Genomic DNA, 12,811 nt, shown 5'->3' with positions numbered 1-12,811 from the left:
TGGCTGTTATGAAGCAATGTAGAATAAAGCCTGTGCTGTTCTGAGGATATGACTCATATTACAGATGGCTGGAAGGGTAATGCTGTGATATGAAACTGTTCTATTACGAGTAATAGTGCACTGCTAACAAAACTCTGATGTGCTGGAATGATTATCTTATGTTATTCTTTTTTTGAAAAGGAAAAGATGATCCTTTTCTCAAACTTTGGCTAAGTATTTTTGTGTAAGATTCCTATGATTGCTGTTAGTAAGGGGCATGGGGACTAAACTCATCTGGTTAAAAAACCGTTAAACTCATCTGGTTAAAAAAAATCTGTAGGTGTTTTCAAACTGAACCATATGTAATTATTATTCAGAGGTCAGTTCATTTTAACTGTGTGCCAGGAATTAGTGACAGTCCCTTTTGTAGTAGGTCAGAAGGCAATTTCCCAGTACATACCCTTTTTTAATATGCATCCCACCCAATCTAATGGATGTAATGAGATACATCCATCACCATCTGCACATCACAGAGAACAACTGCTTCCTTTCACTTGCAAGAAAACTTGCGAAAGTCTCCAGTAAGGTGGTTCTTTTAGACCAGCTTCATGAAGCTGGTCAGAGCACTTTTTAGACCTTACCAATAGTCTTGTTCAAATTTCAAATTCTGGGGAGAAGGGGAGAAAAGAGAATGTTTTGTCACAAAGGTTAAGTGCTCAACTATTGCAAGACATGGGTAGGATCTGGGTGTTTAAATTCCCATTTGCAGCTTTGAAAATCTTTCACATAGTCTGTTTAAAAAAACCTCACAGGATAATCAATAAGAAACTGAAAAATTAGTAACAAAACACCAATTAAGATGAAGTCTAAAGCGTTCTTTACATTTTGTAAACTGTATTCCCTTTTTTATTCTTTTATCATCTGTGGCTTTTGCACAACTTAGCACAAGCCAAATAGATGCTTCAGCATAATGTGGTTTGTTGTTGTTGGTTTTGTTTTGGTTTGTTTGTTTTAAAAAAGTAAAACAAACAAGAAAGAGTATGAATGCTAGAACATACATTATAAAGTCTGTATTTGGGAATAAGGAATCAGTTTATGATGGTTGTATTTTCAGTGGCTCTGAGACTGTATGACTAATGTATTATTATTGCTTATTATCTACAGTCTAGCAAAACACATGTTCAATCTTCACATTTCCTTCACCTACAGCTACTTTTAATCTTGAGGGCAATGAACAGAAGAATTACAAAGGCAATTATGATGCCCAGCTTTCATTGGAGATCTTGTTTTGTACCTTTGAATGTTTTGGGTGCATTTTCTCCCCCGAGTTACAGCTCAGCCAGGAAGGTGGTCGTAATCTCATTACATTATTTTGAAGTTGATTTGTGAGGTTTGCAGCCTTTAAGGAAGTGGAAAATATTTGTGGTTGATTTAAAGCAGAACTGGGAGTTCTACAGCACCAATTATTACAGACACTAGTTAAAGAACTAGTATTCATACATTCAGCAAGGTGTTCCTGACTAAAAGGTACACATAAGACCCATCAACACAGACATGTTTTGTCCTGAAGTGCAAAATAAATGCCAGGAGAATGCACTGAGCTAGAGTAATGTGCATGTTACCAGTCAGCAGTATCATATCATTCCTACAGGCGTTCAAAATAATCATACAACAAGCAATGAAATAGTAAGCTGAAATATATTTTGATTATTCCCATATCAGCTCAGTCCAACAGCTTCAGAAAGAGGTGTCTTCCATTTTAAGAAGGTATTTACTCCCTCTCATTGTTAGGTGTGAAATAAAAGCTAGAGAAGTTTTTTGTTTGATATTTAAAGATGGCTATAACCATATAGTAGCAATTTTAAAAATATAGATGTTTAAAATACTTTTAGGAAATGCATGAAAATTTATTTAACATTCCAGTTTTGCTTTAGAATGTGATTTTATCTCTTTTAAAAATGGTTGTTTAACTTCTGGAAAAACTGAGTGATCCTCTCTAACTTTTTACTAGTATTGTAAGCCATACGCAGTCCTTTTCCTGAATCTTTTCTGTTTTCCATCCCTCAGTATAATTATGCACATAAACAGAAGTGCCCATAAAAATGCAAAGTTTTCATATAGTTAGTACATGACACTATGGGATATGGCGCAGGTATAATACATGACAAGTATAGCAGGTACTGCTGGATTTCAAGTTGGAAGAACTAATAAAGGCTGAGTTCATGATGACAGCTTCTGCAGGCTGCTGCAAATATCAACATGTTTAGGCTTTTTTTTTTTTTCTTTCAGCATTAAGCAGTTATGTTCCTGAGAGACCTAGCTAGTTAAATGTTTGTTAGTTTGAAGAAGGGAAGAAATTGCACACAGAACTGGGCAGATGATTTTCTCAGTGGTGTAGTGAAGCAATAAACCTTGTAATGCATTTATGTCCTTGTTTGGAGTGTAAGTAGATGAGTAGTTAGGATGTTTTATTTTCTTATGTCCTTATGATGTATTAATAGAGTCTGGCTGCCACAAAACACTTTGAGAATTTGCAAGGTTGAACTGTAATTACGAAGTCCTACGTGATCTCAATGCTACTGCTAGTGTTAAAGTAATAGAAATTTAACATTCAGTCAAGAGTGGAAGCTGTGACACGTGGTCAATATATTAGTCACACAGGAACACAGGAAGGGAATGTTTTGAATTGGTAAGAAGACACATGTGAGGGCCTTTTGGAGAACTCTTTTTCTAAGATTACATCTGGAGTCATTCTGTTTCTTGGCAAGTGAAAGAGTTTGTGAGAAACAGAAACTGTAAGTAAAGAATGAAATACTCTTTTTTGTATAAGAGTTTAGTTGATTTTGGTAATGAAGAATCTAAAACTTATGATTTTTCACATGAATATAAAGTATTTCCTGCAATAAGCTCAGTAAGTTTCATTAAGCTGTTTAGAAAGAAAAAGTTAATAAAGAGCGATTAACTGCCCTGTTGTCCCTTCTCAGTAAACAATACTCATTCTTACATTAGAATGCTTATGTTGAGCTATCATGACCTTAACAATATGAGCAAGACAAGAATTATAGGGTGATGTGATTCCTGTGATGGCTTGGTCAAGTAAAATATACTGCCTACTACTTGCAAGTCTTTTCTTATTAAGACTTTTATGATGGTTTTGCTCATTCTAAATGAAATTTGCAGTTTCTTTGGTAGGTAAAGTAGCAGCCATCAACTAAGAGCTAGCCATCCCAGAGTGTTTTGAATAAACTGCTTTTTATTACTTTATGATGCCCTTGATGATCTGTTCATAGCTATTTAACTCAGTCACTTTTTAATTCTTTTGTGCTTTACTGCATTCCATAAATATTATGCCAAGAAATAGTTTGGATGTAACCCTGAGAATCACGTTAAAATCCTACACTGTACCAGTGTGATAACACCTATTCTAGAAAGCCTAGCTAGGAGTAAAATTCAAGGCTACATATCATGGACTGATAGGTGACCTCCAAACACACCTAAGTACATACAATTTAGAAATACAACTGTATTTCATTCAATATGGGATGAAATGAGTTCTTGTGCATCTTCTTAACTGAAATGAAATCTGTCTGTTATCAACAGAGCTATAATCCTGATTGCATTGGTTTATGTCATTCACTATGGTTTAAAATTCAAATGCCAGTAACATTGGCATAGAGTTACTCTGAGGCCTAAAGCAGTTGCTGCAAAACTGCCCAAGCAAATACGCTGCATATTAATGCTGCTGGTGAGTTTCCCATTCTTTGGTTTTATTTATTGCTTGTTAATTTGGTCTTTCATTGTTTGCTTATTGTCTCTTTCGTACACTGTGTTTTCAAGATGAAGCTGCTACTTAAACTTGTTCCCAGGTGGTGAATTCCCTTCCTTTTGATGTCTAATAATACATTTCTCTCATTATTGTAAAAATAAACTCAAAATTTTTATTTTTACTTTACCTCTGCTGTTAGGAAAGTTGAATGAGTTGTTTGAGTTTATTTTATAGTATCTTAAAGTCACTTAGTGGTGTTTTATACGTAGTAAGTTCTAAATGAGTGGCCACAAAGGTTGTTACAGCTCCTGTCCTTGCTTGCTTATTAGATGCTTCTTGCCTTTTACTGCAGTACTGACTTACACATTGGGTAGACCATTTCTTGTTAGCATTCATCTACTCTTATTTTCGCCATTTATTCACCACATTCAGGTTATGACTCCTAGACACAGATACAGTTGAATACTTGTATGCTGGAAGGATTTGATGCTACTACCATGTGATAGAAAAGAATGCAATGTAAAAAGGAAAACACATCTGTGTGTGTGTTGAGATAGACAATGGATACCTGTGATTAAGCTAACTACCCGCTGGATGTCACTATTGTTCCATAGAAATTCATCTAAGCGACTATAGATCTAGAGTTGAGTGGCTGACAGCAAAGGCCAGTAGCTTGCAGCAAACTGAAAACTTCCAAATGTGTTTGCAATAATATTGTGCATTTACGTTAATTTTTCAAATGCATTTTATATTAAGGTTCAATAATAATAATAATAGAAGCATTGCCAAACCTTAAGCTGTGATGACTGTGTAAGTGCAAATAATGAGTAATGGAAACCTACCAGCCAGTAGAGAAGCTTGCATTCATTATACTCAAGCCACTTGTTCTCATTATTATTCTCTTCCTCTGCAATTGCTGGAGGTAATCTCAACACAGTGAATGAACATTACCAGTCTTCTTGAATTTGCTTAGTACATTAGTTATTTCCTTTTTCCAAAGATGTGCATTCTGTGTGCTTTATTACTCTGAAATACCTCTTGAATATTCTAGGATCTAGGCTGTTTAGTTGGGAGGCCAAGTAGTCCACTGACTAGGAGGATGTCTTGGTGTGAGGAAACTGGATAGTATTCCCAGGACTGAACTGGTGTGTGATCTCAAGCAAACTACCTCAAATCTGCCATGTTTATTTGCCATATTCTGTCTGTCTTCTCAACATCCCTTGAAAACATTTGATGTAAGAGATTGTTGGAAGGTGTTTGTACAGTGTCTAGCAGAGGAAGTCCTGACTGATTTTTGGGGTGCTACAAAAAAATGAAACAGCCCTGTTTGGTGATTCTACTGAACATTTGTCTCAACATTGTTTAAATAAATGTAGACTGCAAAACTGATGAAGATGAAAATGGGCATGGAAGAGTACTGCACTTTGTGGCTTGAAAAGCACTGGTTTTCAAGTGTTAGCCCCAGAACACCATATACGACTCAGGAAAAGGAATAGGAGTTGATTTAAAAAACCCAAAACAACACCTCCACACACACCCCCAAACCAAACCACAACAAAACAAACCCCAGACACCTTCAAAATAAATTATTGCTTTCCTAAACTTGGAATACCTAGGCAGCATCTGATCCCTTAAGGGATAGGCAGGTCATTAGAGGCACTCAATCACATCTTCTTTTTTAAGTTGATGTCTAAAATGCTTGTGTGAAAGCTTGGGGTTTTTTTTAAGAGCTATCGCAGCTGTTGTGCGTCCTCTGAGGATTCCTGGGCATCACCCCAGCAAGGTTTTAATAGTTTGGTGGGAGACTGGCACCAAAATATCCAGAACACAAGACAAAGTGGCATCAGAATTCTAGACGTCCACGACCCAAACTGGAGAGGAGCAAAGGAGAAATGTCTTCTCTGGAATCTCTGAGGTTTTAACACTTCATTTGTATTCAGGAAAGGGGCAGCCTTTCACAGGGACTGAAAGCTGCTCAGCTAAGACCAGGTTGTTTCCTACAAGATTTATTAGAATTTGTGACTCTGGTGGTCTAGCCACCCAAAACAAGTCACTTGTAGTGTTTAATTTGACAGTGGTGTGACTAAGTTTAGTGTAGTTCACATAGTATTTGCACAGAGAAAAGCATGGGTTTTGTAATGTGCTTTAACATGCTATGAAGCTGGTTTAAAATGTTTTCTAAGCCATAGCCACTAGAGTGGGATTTAACAACTCAGCTCACAGGCCTCAGGCTGTGAAAGAAAGTTCAAAGAGTTAAACTGGGCATCTTTTTTGTGTAATCAGACAGTGGTTTCATTATCAATGACTATAGCAGCAATTAAAATGAAAAGTGAATCTCTGTTTTTTTTAGGCAATAAATTAATTAGTTGATCTGAGCGTGTCTGTGCTCGAATAGACATATGCTGGATTTTCATTATTATTTTTGTTACCCATGTATGATTAATGACATGCTGGCCTTATTGAAATGATAATGAAATATTTTTCAAAGGAAGCTAGTGACAATTTTACAGGTATTGTTTTCTTTAGGAGGTTATGGATTGGTTCTTTCTAAGTATCATTATGGTGAGAACAAAGCATTAAAGAAAGATAAAGGGACATATACATATACAGTCAAACTCAGTTATATACAACTCATTCACAATTACAGTCCATTAAGAAGTTTTAGATGTATTGATGTATTTAGATGTATTTTCAAATAGCAAAAATGCTGAATTAATAGTATGAAATTATTTTCTGATTCCAGTTAGCACTTTAAATAGTGAAATTTTCTTTTATTTTTGTATATTTTTTTGTATATGTACATGAATGTATGTATGTTTTAGGCCAGATCTTTCTTGTTTGGTCTGTGCATAGCTGTCACCACTGCAGAGATTAAAGCCTGTAGAAGTACAGAGATGTTTTTTAACACAAAGTTTACAGCAAACTCTAATCCTTTAGCAAAGAGATAACCAAGACCATCTGATAGAAAACCAAATCTTATAATAGCTAGGTAATTCAACGTGTATCGACTTTTTAATAGTAACTTTCAAGGTACAACTCAGGTTAAAAAAATCACAATCTGCTCAGTGCTGCTGAAGTGTCTCAAGCACTTGCATTATTAATTGTGTGGGATCCTCTTTGTACTCAGTAAAACGGGATCTCAGTATTGCAGGGTTCAGTATAGTCTCAAGCTTCTGCTCTGGGGTATTTCCTTACTACAGTCCTTGAAAAATGAGAATGGTTTCATTATATGAAAAAAACAAAACAACCCCAAACCCCTTCAAGTGTATTAGTTCTTTTTAAGAGGTGCTTTCTCATTTGCTTTCATTGTATCTAGCATATTTCAAGGTGATTGGCTCGGGTTAGGTTTTTTCCAGTGAAAATTCAGAACATTCTGCTAAGGTTTTGCTTTTTCTAATCTGCTGCAGTGAAACTGCTTTGTAGAAACATTCCCTCCCAAGTGATTGAAGACGTGCAGTTTACTAAGCCAAATCAAGTTACAAAATAGAGGTAATAAAATTACTGCCTTACTTCTATATAGGTTCTACTGTATAAATTCAAGAATGAACCACCCCACCCCCCATCCCTTCCTGATAATCAAAATAGGGGGTATGATTTCTTTGGAAATATGGGGGGTATTATATTCTTCTGCAACCGACAAAAATACGTGACTTTGGGTCAGAGGGCAGGGAGTAACCAGGTTACAAATCTGTGTCTTGTCCAGAACCACTGATGAATGACTGCACATTAAAAATTGTGCATTCTGTGAATTCTTGTAATGTTGTTAGGGTTTTGCTAAGAGAGAAAAATAATTTGTCACTGATTTCTTTAAGGACTTTTGGATGCACTCTTCTCAGATCTGTGAGTAACCAATTTTCTCTGAAAGCTCTTTGTAGTTGCAGTCTTTCTGAAATGTACACTGTCTGGCTTTGTAAGTAATGAAGCTTTATTTGGTCATTAGAGGGACAGTGTGCAAAACACATCAAAAACCCTAACAAGCCCAGCCCAGCAAATAAGAAGCAATAGAAGAAAATGACAGATTTAATGGTTTCCTCAGCTACATTAATGTCTTTGACAGTCTTGAAAAGAGAATTTCTAATGAGCGTTGAAACAAATGTGTGCAGGAAGTGGTCTTGCTTTTGCTGCTGCACATTTGAGTTCCTCTAATTGCATCAATAAGGAATTTCTGCTCTTCATTTAATGAATGCCTTTTGACTACTTTCTGAAAGGCAACTGGATGTAAGGGAAAAACACTGGCACCTTTTGTATGAAGTCACATAAACAGGTTTCAATTAATAGTTTTCAGCCCTGGAAACACTGTATTATAATGCAGTACAGTAAATCCCATTGTACCTTTTTATTTTTATTTTTTTATTAGGCCTAGGTTTCCCTCTGCTTTGCTTTTGGTGTGATACCTCACATCCAAAGACAGTGCTTTAACTCCCCACTGGCTTTTTACTATATCTTGTGTTGGGCAGAAATCAGGCATTCTTTCAGTGCTGGTGCTGCACCATCTCTTTCCTCAAACAACTCAGAATTACATGATGCTACAGTACCTTGGGTCTTTGGTTTGGTTTTGGTTCAAAAAACGAGTTTTAGGGCAAGGGCTGGGTTTAGACTGGAGGGGAGGTGGGTGGGCTGGGGGGGACAACTGAGTTGTTTTTTGTTTTTTGGGTTTTTTTTCATTGTTGTTATTTTTCTCCCTAAACAGAGGTACAGTCGCTGCAGGTGCAGTGGATTACTTATGAAAGAAGTTTTCTATTTAAAAACAAGAAAGACTTTAATGAAATCAGTAGAGGGTTTGTACAATAGGTATTGTATTAAACCAGAGCTCAGGCTTCACATTGATTACGGTATTTAAATTTCAATGAGTTGATTATGTATGAGAGTAAAATGACCAGTATTATGAATGTACAAAAAAGAGACATGGAAGAGCTGTGCCAGAAAAGTGAGAAAAACGTTCCCTTTATAGTCCCTAGAGTTCAATAAAGCACCACTATTTCCCAGCTTTTAAAAGCTCTTTTATCACAATGGTTCATACCTCACATTCCCTGGAGCCTGATTTGTTATACGTGCAGGGTCCTGTTCCATTCAGCAGCATCTCACTGGTTTCAGTGTTGGTAGGTTTGTAATCTACATAAAATTCCTGTGTGCTTGGAGTCATTTGCTTCAGTGACTGTCTTTTCTTTTTCCTGTGCCTTCGCATGAGAGAGCGCTGCTGCAGCTGCTTCATACTGGCTGGGTAACGCTTCCATGACACATAGATTACCAGCAGGATCACAAGCACAGACAAGAAAAGGGCCACGCTGCCTGCTATGATTTTATGGAAGGAGATGTGTTCTGTGTCGTGCTCAGGTTCAGAGCTCGATTCAGTCGCTCCAATAGTTGGGGGCAGAGGGGGCTTGCTGTCATGTTTAGGCCTGGTGAGTTTTGGTTTAAATGTTGGCTTTGGGAGAGCTCGTGCTAATTCAAACCTTTCCGTGGTACTTTTGCCACAGATGCTGTAGTTTTTCACTGCATCAATAACATTCACCCCTTGCAGCTCTTTGGGGCTGGCACAAATAATTGTATTTTCTCTCAGCCCTTTAAAACTTTTAAGCCAGTTTACCAGAGAGCAAATGTTTCTGCTGCATTCCCATATATTCCCGGCAAGGCTGATGTCATTGAGGGATATCCAAGAATCCAAAATTTCTTGACCAATAAATGTGAGCTTGTTTGAATCCAGGTTGAGGCGCTGTAAATTGGGCACACACTGAAAAACACTAGGTCCACTGAAAGCTTCTATTTCATTGCCAGATAAATCAAGTCTTTGTAACGAGCTCCAGGTCCAGGACATAGTTTGTCCTATCACACTGATTTTATTCCACTGTAAATAAAGGTTCTGAAGGCTGACTAGCCTTGGGAAAAGTGCCAGGTTGAGCTTAGAAAATTGATTGTGCTCCAGATGAAGCTCTTTCAGTCTGATCATGCCTGCAAAGACATTCCTTGCTAAACTTCGGATGCGATTATAACCCAGGTCCAACAGTTCAAGGTTCCTACAATCTTGAAATATTCGAACAGGGATGGTTCTTAGGGAATTGGACCGCAAATGTAAACTGAGCAGCTTCCTTAAGCCCCTGAACTGTTCAGATCCCAGAGACTGCAGCTGATTGTATGACAGATCCAAATTCCGAAGATTTGTCACAGGTCTGAAGGTATTATTAAGAAAATAGGAGATTCTGTTGGAACTCAAGATCAACTCTTTTAGTCTGCGTATTCCACTGAAAGCATTTTCGTCAATATTGCTGATGTGGTTATGGTCTAAATAGAGCCAGGTGAGTTGATTAAGACCTTTAAATTGATTGTATTTTAGTTTTTGGAGGCTGTTATATCGAAGGGACAAACCTAAACAACCAGCAGATATACTTGAGGGAATCTCCTGCAATTTCTGAGATTCACAATATACCATTTTGCCTTCACACCTACAGCCCTTAGGGCATCCTCGTTCAGCAGAAGAAAGCATTGTCAGTAATACAGTAGGGGCTATTACCAGAGCTACAGCTGATCCGCTCAGTAGCCTAATTACATTGAAACCTGGAAATAAAAACAACTTAGAAAAGTTATCCCCCCACACATCAGTCATTTCTTTCAATCATGCTAAAATCTTTTATTTCAACAATCATTTTAAAATCCCTAGCTCGACTCAACTACTTTTCACATTGTTTTCTTTACTCAGATTTTTTTTTTAAAGAATACCTTTATATAAATAATGAAAGACAGTTGGGTAAAAGGTGTAATCCCTAAGCAATTTAACTGTAATGACAAATCACATCAAGGTAAGTCTATGGAGTAATTAAAGCACAGGCTATGCAGTGGCTATGAACTATACATAAAAAAAATAACATGAAAAACATACCCATCCTTTGTGTTGTTCAAAGGTCGTCCTTAGGTCTTTTGTTTTTTGCTTAGTGTGCCACAAGCATGGCAGCCCCTGTCAGCTGCACTGTAGTGAGTCAGGGCTCGCTGACACCCAGGAAGAAAAATTGGACCCCTTGGGAGATGGACCGATTTTGGAACATTATTCTTTGCCAGCCATGCAGAACACTCCAAGAATAAATCAATCCCGACACAGCATTCACAGCAAAATGTCAAATTCTTCCTAGGTAATAGGATCTTCATGGATATTACGTTTTTGCATCTTTCTAGTTAGGAACCTGGCTTTTAAAATTTCGCTTTATAGGAAAGCATGTTAGATTCCTCCAAGCACAGTTTAGCTATCTGAATTCACACATCTGTATTCCATAGCACAGCAGTTCCCTTACTTAGTACCCGATCCGGCTAGGAAGCTGCTTTGTAGCATAGAAGGTAGAATAAGCCCGTACAATGAACAAGCTCTGCTCACTTCTGCACACTGTCATTCTGAAAGCTCCGTCCGTCCGACTGTTGCTTTGGTTTCGGGGAATGCAGTCTTATGTAAAGCTGCCCCCAGTGGTGAAGAATATTATGGGCATGTGCAGAAATGTCTTCCTTTATCTTGCAAATGAGTAAGCTCTGCTGGGAAAAAGAGTGATTGTTCTGAGCGACTAATAGAAGCTGAATGGTCAGCTTCGATGTAAACTAGTGAGGTGTGATGAAATAGCCAAAGCCTCTTAGTCTCTTTTGCTGTTTGTGAAAGCTGTTCTGCATCCTTGAACTTAATAGCTCAGCATGCACTGCTGAGACTTTTGTCTGAAGGGCTTACATGACATTTGTAGGACATAGATACAAATTTTTGGTCCGAAGGGTGTTTTGCTTTTTTTCTTACTGCGTTAGATGTATTCACATGATCTTTTTGCAATAACTCACTATTTTTAAGCGAAGTATCAGCCCCCTCAGTGTGTCTCTCATCAAGCGTTTCAGTGGGGACACTGTATTTTACAACATGAAAAATGTTTTGGAGCTGACATTTTGCCTTTTTGCTTTTTTTCTTCTCTGTTAAAAGGCAGAGTGCCAGGAGGTTAGAAGAGAGTATTGTGCTCATTTATTTCCCAATTTGCTGTCACTTCGTTCCACAACACTAACGCTTCAAACACGGGCTTCCGTAACCCTGACAATATAGGCACTAAGCAGCTTGGTGTAGTACCGTAATCAGCTGAATTATTTTTACTGTAACTTATGACATGGGCAGGATTTTTTGTGAAGGTGTAATATGCAGGGGTTTTTTAGATGTGTGACCCTGGGCAGTCCTTATACGTCAGATAAAGAGCCATCTTCTCTTTCCTTATTCTTCCCTTCTTTCCTGCATCCTGTAGAGAAGGGCACATCCTCTTATCTGGGCAGAGAAAAGGTAAGGTGCTGTTACAGCAAATGCACCACACTGGCAGCCTTCTTTCACCAAAAGATGTGTGATCAGAGATGATGACGGGGAAGTGTAAAACCATGGCTCTTTGTCATGCAAGAATAGGCTAGAGCTTGAAGAGAAGTGTGCTGCCCATTAAAAGAGGACTATTCTATAGAGAATATAGGATATAGTCCCTCAAATGCAACCAGGCGGCTCTGAGAACTGCTCTTCCTTTCTAAGGCAGAATCCTTACCCCTTGGAATAATGTGCTTTGACTTTTCCCTTATTATTCACTGCTGTGAGCATAGAAGAACTTAAAATGAGGTGAAACCTGAAATTTTCCATGCATTAAAATGCCAGCATTGCCAGTACTTAGTCTGTGAATGACTTCAGGCTTAGAGTAATCCCACTAGTATTAACACACCTATCTATAGTCCCTAAATTAGGAGCACAGTCACCCCTGGCTAACAACTATGAACATCTTTCATGTCAGGAGTCAGAAATAGATACCTGCATCAAAGCACATCCTGTGGAAATTCTCCCCTTTGGGTCAGATTTTCGGGGGGGGGGGGGGGGGGGGAAGGGTTAATTCCTCCATTAATCTCTGTCACTGCCACCATCTCCCATTCTCTATTACAGCTTGTTTCTGGCTCTTAAATCTGATCTGTAAGGTTGAAGAGTCAGTGACAAACTGCAGACTGCACTGGGATCTGTGATAGTCTGGGGAGCTGTTCTGCTGATGGGAGTGTCATGTGCCAGTCCTGGTGTGCCTGTTATAGATTTTCCAT

The 12,811-nt window shown here is 38.0% G+C and overlaps 2 protein-coding genes across 3 annotated transcripts in view; one reads left to right on the top strand and one right to left on the bottom strand.

Moving 5' to 3' along the window:
• The window catches only part of LRRTM3 (leucine rich repeat transmembrane neuronal 3), an 86,601-nt gene extending 75,467 nt beyond the window's left edge, over positions 1-11,134 (bottom strand). The window contains exons 1-2 of one of the 2 annotated variants that reach the window (XM_037399923.1): positions 10,620-11,134; positions 8,766-10,297 (exon numbers count right to left, since the gene is read on the bottom strand). In XM_037399923.1, coding sequence (XP_037255820.1) covers positions 8,766-10,297; positions 10,620-10,623 — 1,536 coding nt within the window. In that variant the 5' untranslated portion in view covers positions 10,624-11,134. Of the gene's footprint in view, positions 1-8,765; positions 10,366-10,619 lie in introns of those variants that run through there. The other variant, XM_037399922.1, reaches the window with a different exon arrangement.
• The window catches only part of CTNNA3 (catenin alpha 3), a 507,496-nt gene that overhangs the window by 236,311 nt on the left and 258,374 nt on the right, over positions 1-12,811 (top strand). The gene's annotated exons all lie outside the window — the stretch shown is intronic.

Source organism: Falco rusticolus, chromosome 9 (genome assembly GCF_015220075.1).
Source record: "Falco rusticolus isolate bFalRus1 chromosome 9, bFalRus1.pri, whole genome shotgun sequence".
Taxonomy (NCBI): Eukaryota; Metazoa; Chordata; class Aves; order Falconiformes; family Falconidae; genus Falco; species Falco rusticolus.
Note: the sequence above shows the minus strand (reverse complement) of the source record. Positions and strands in the feature narration are given on the sequence as shown.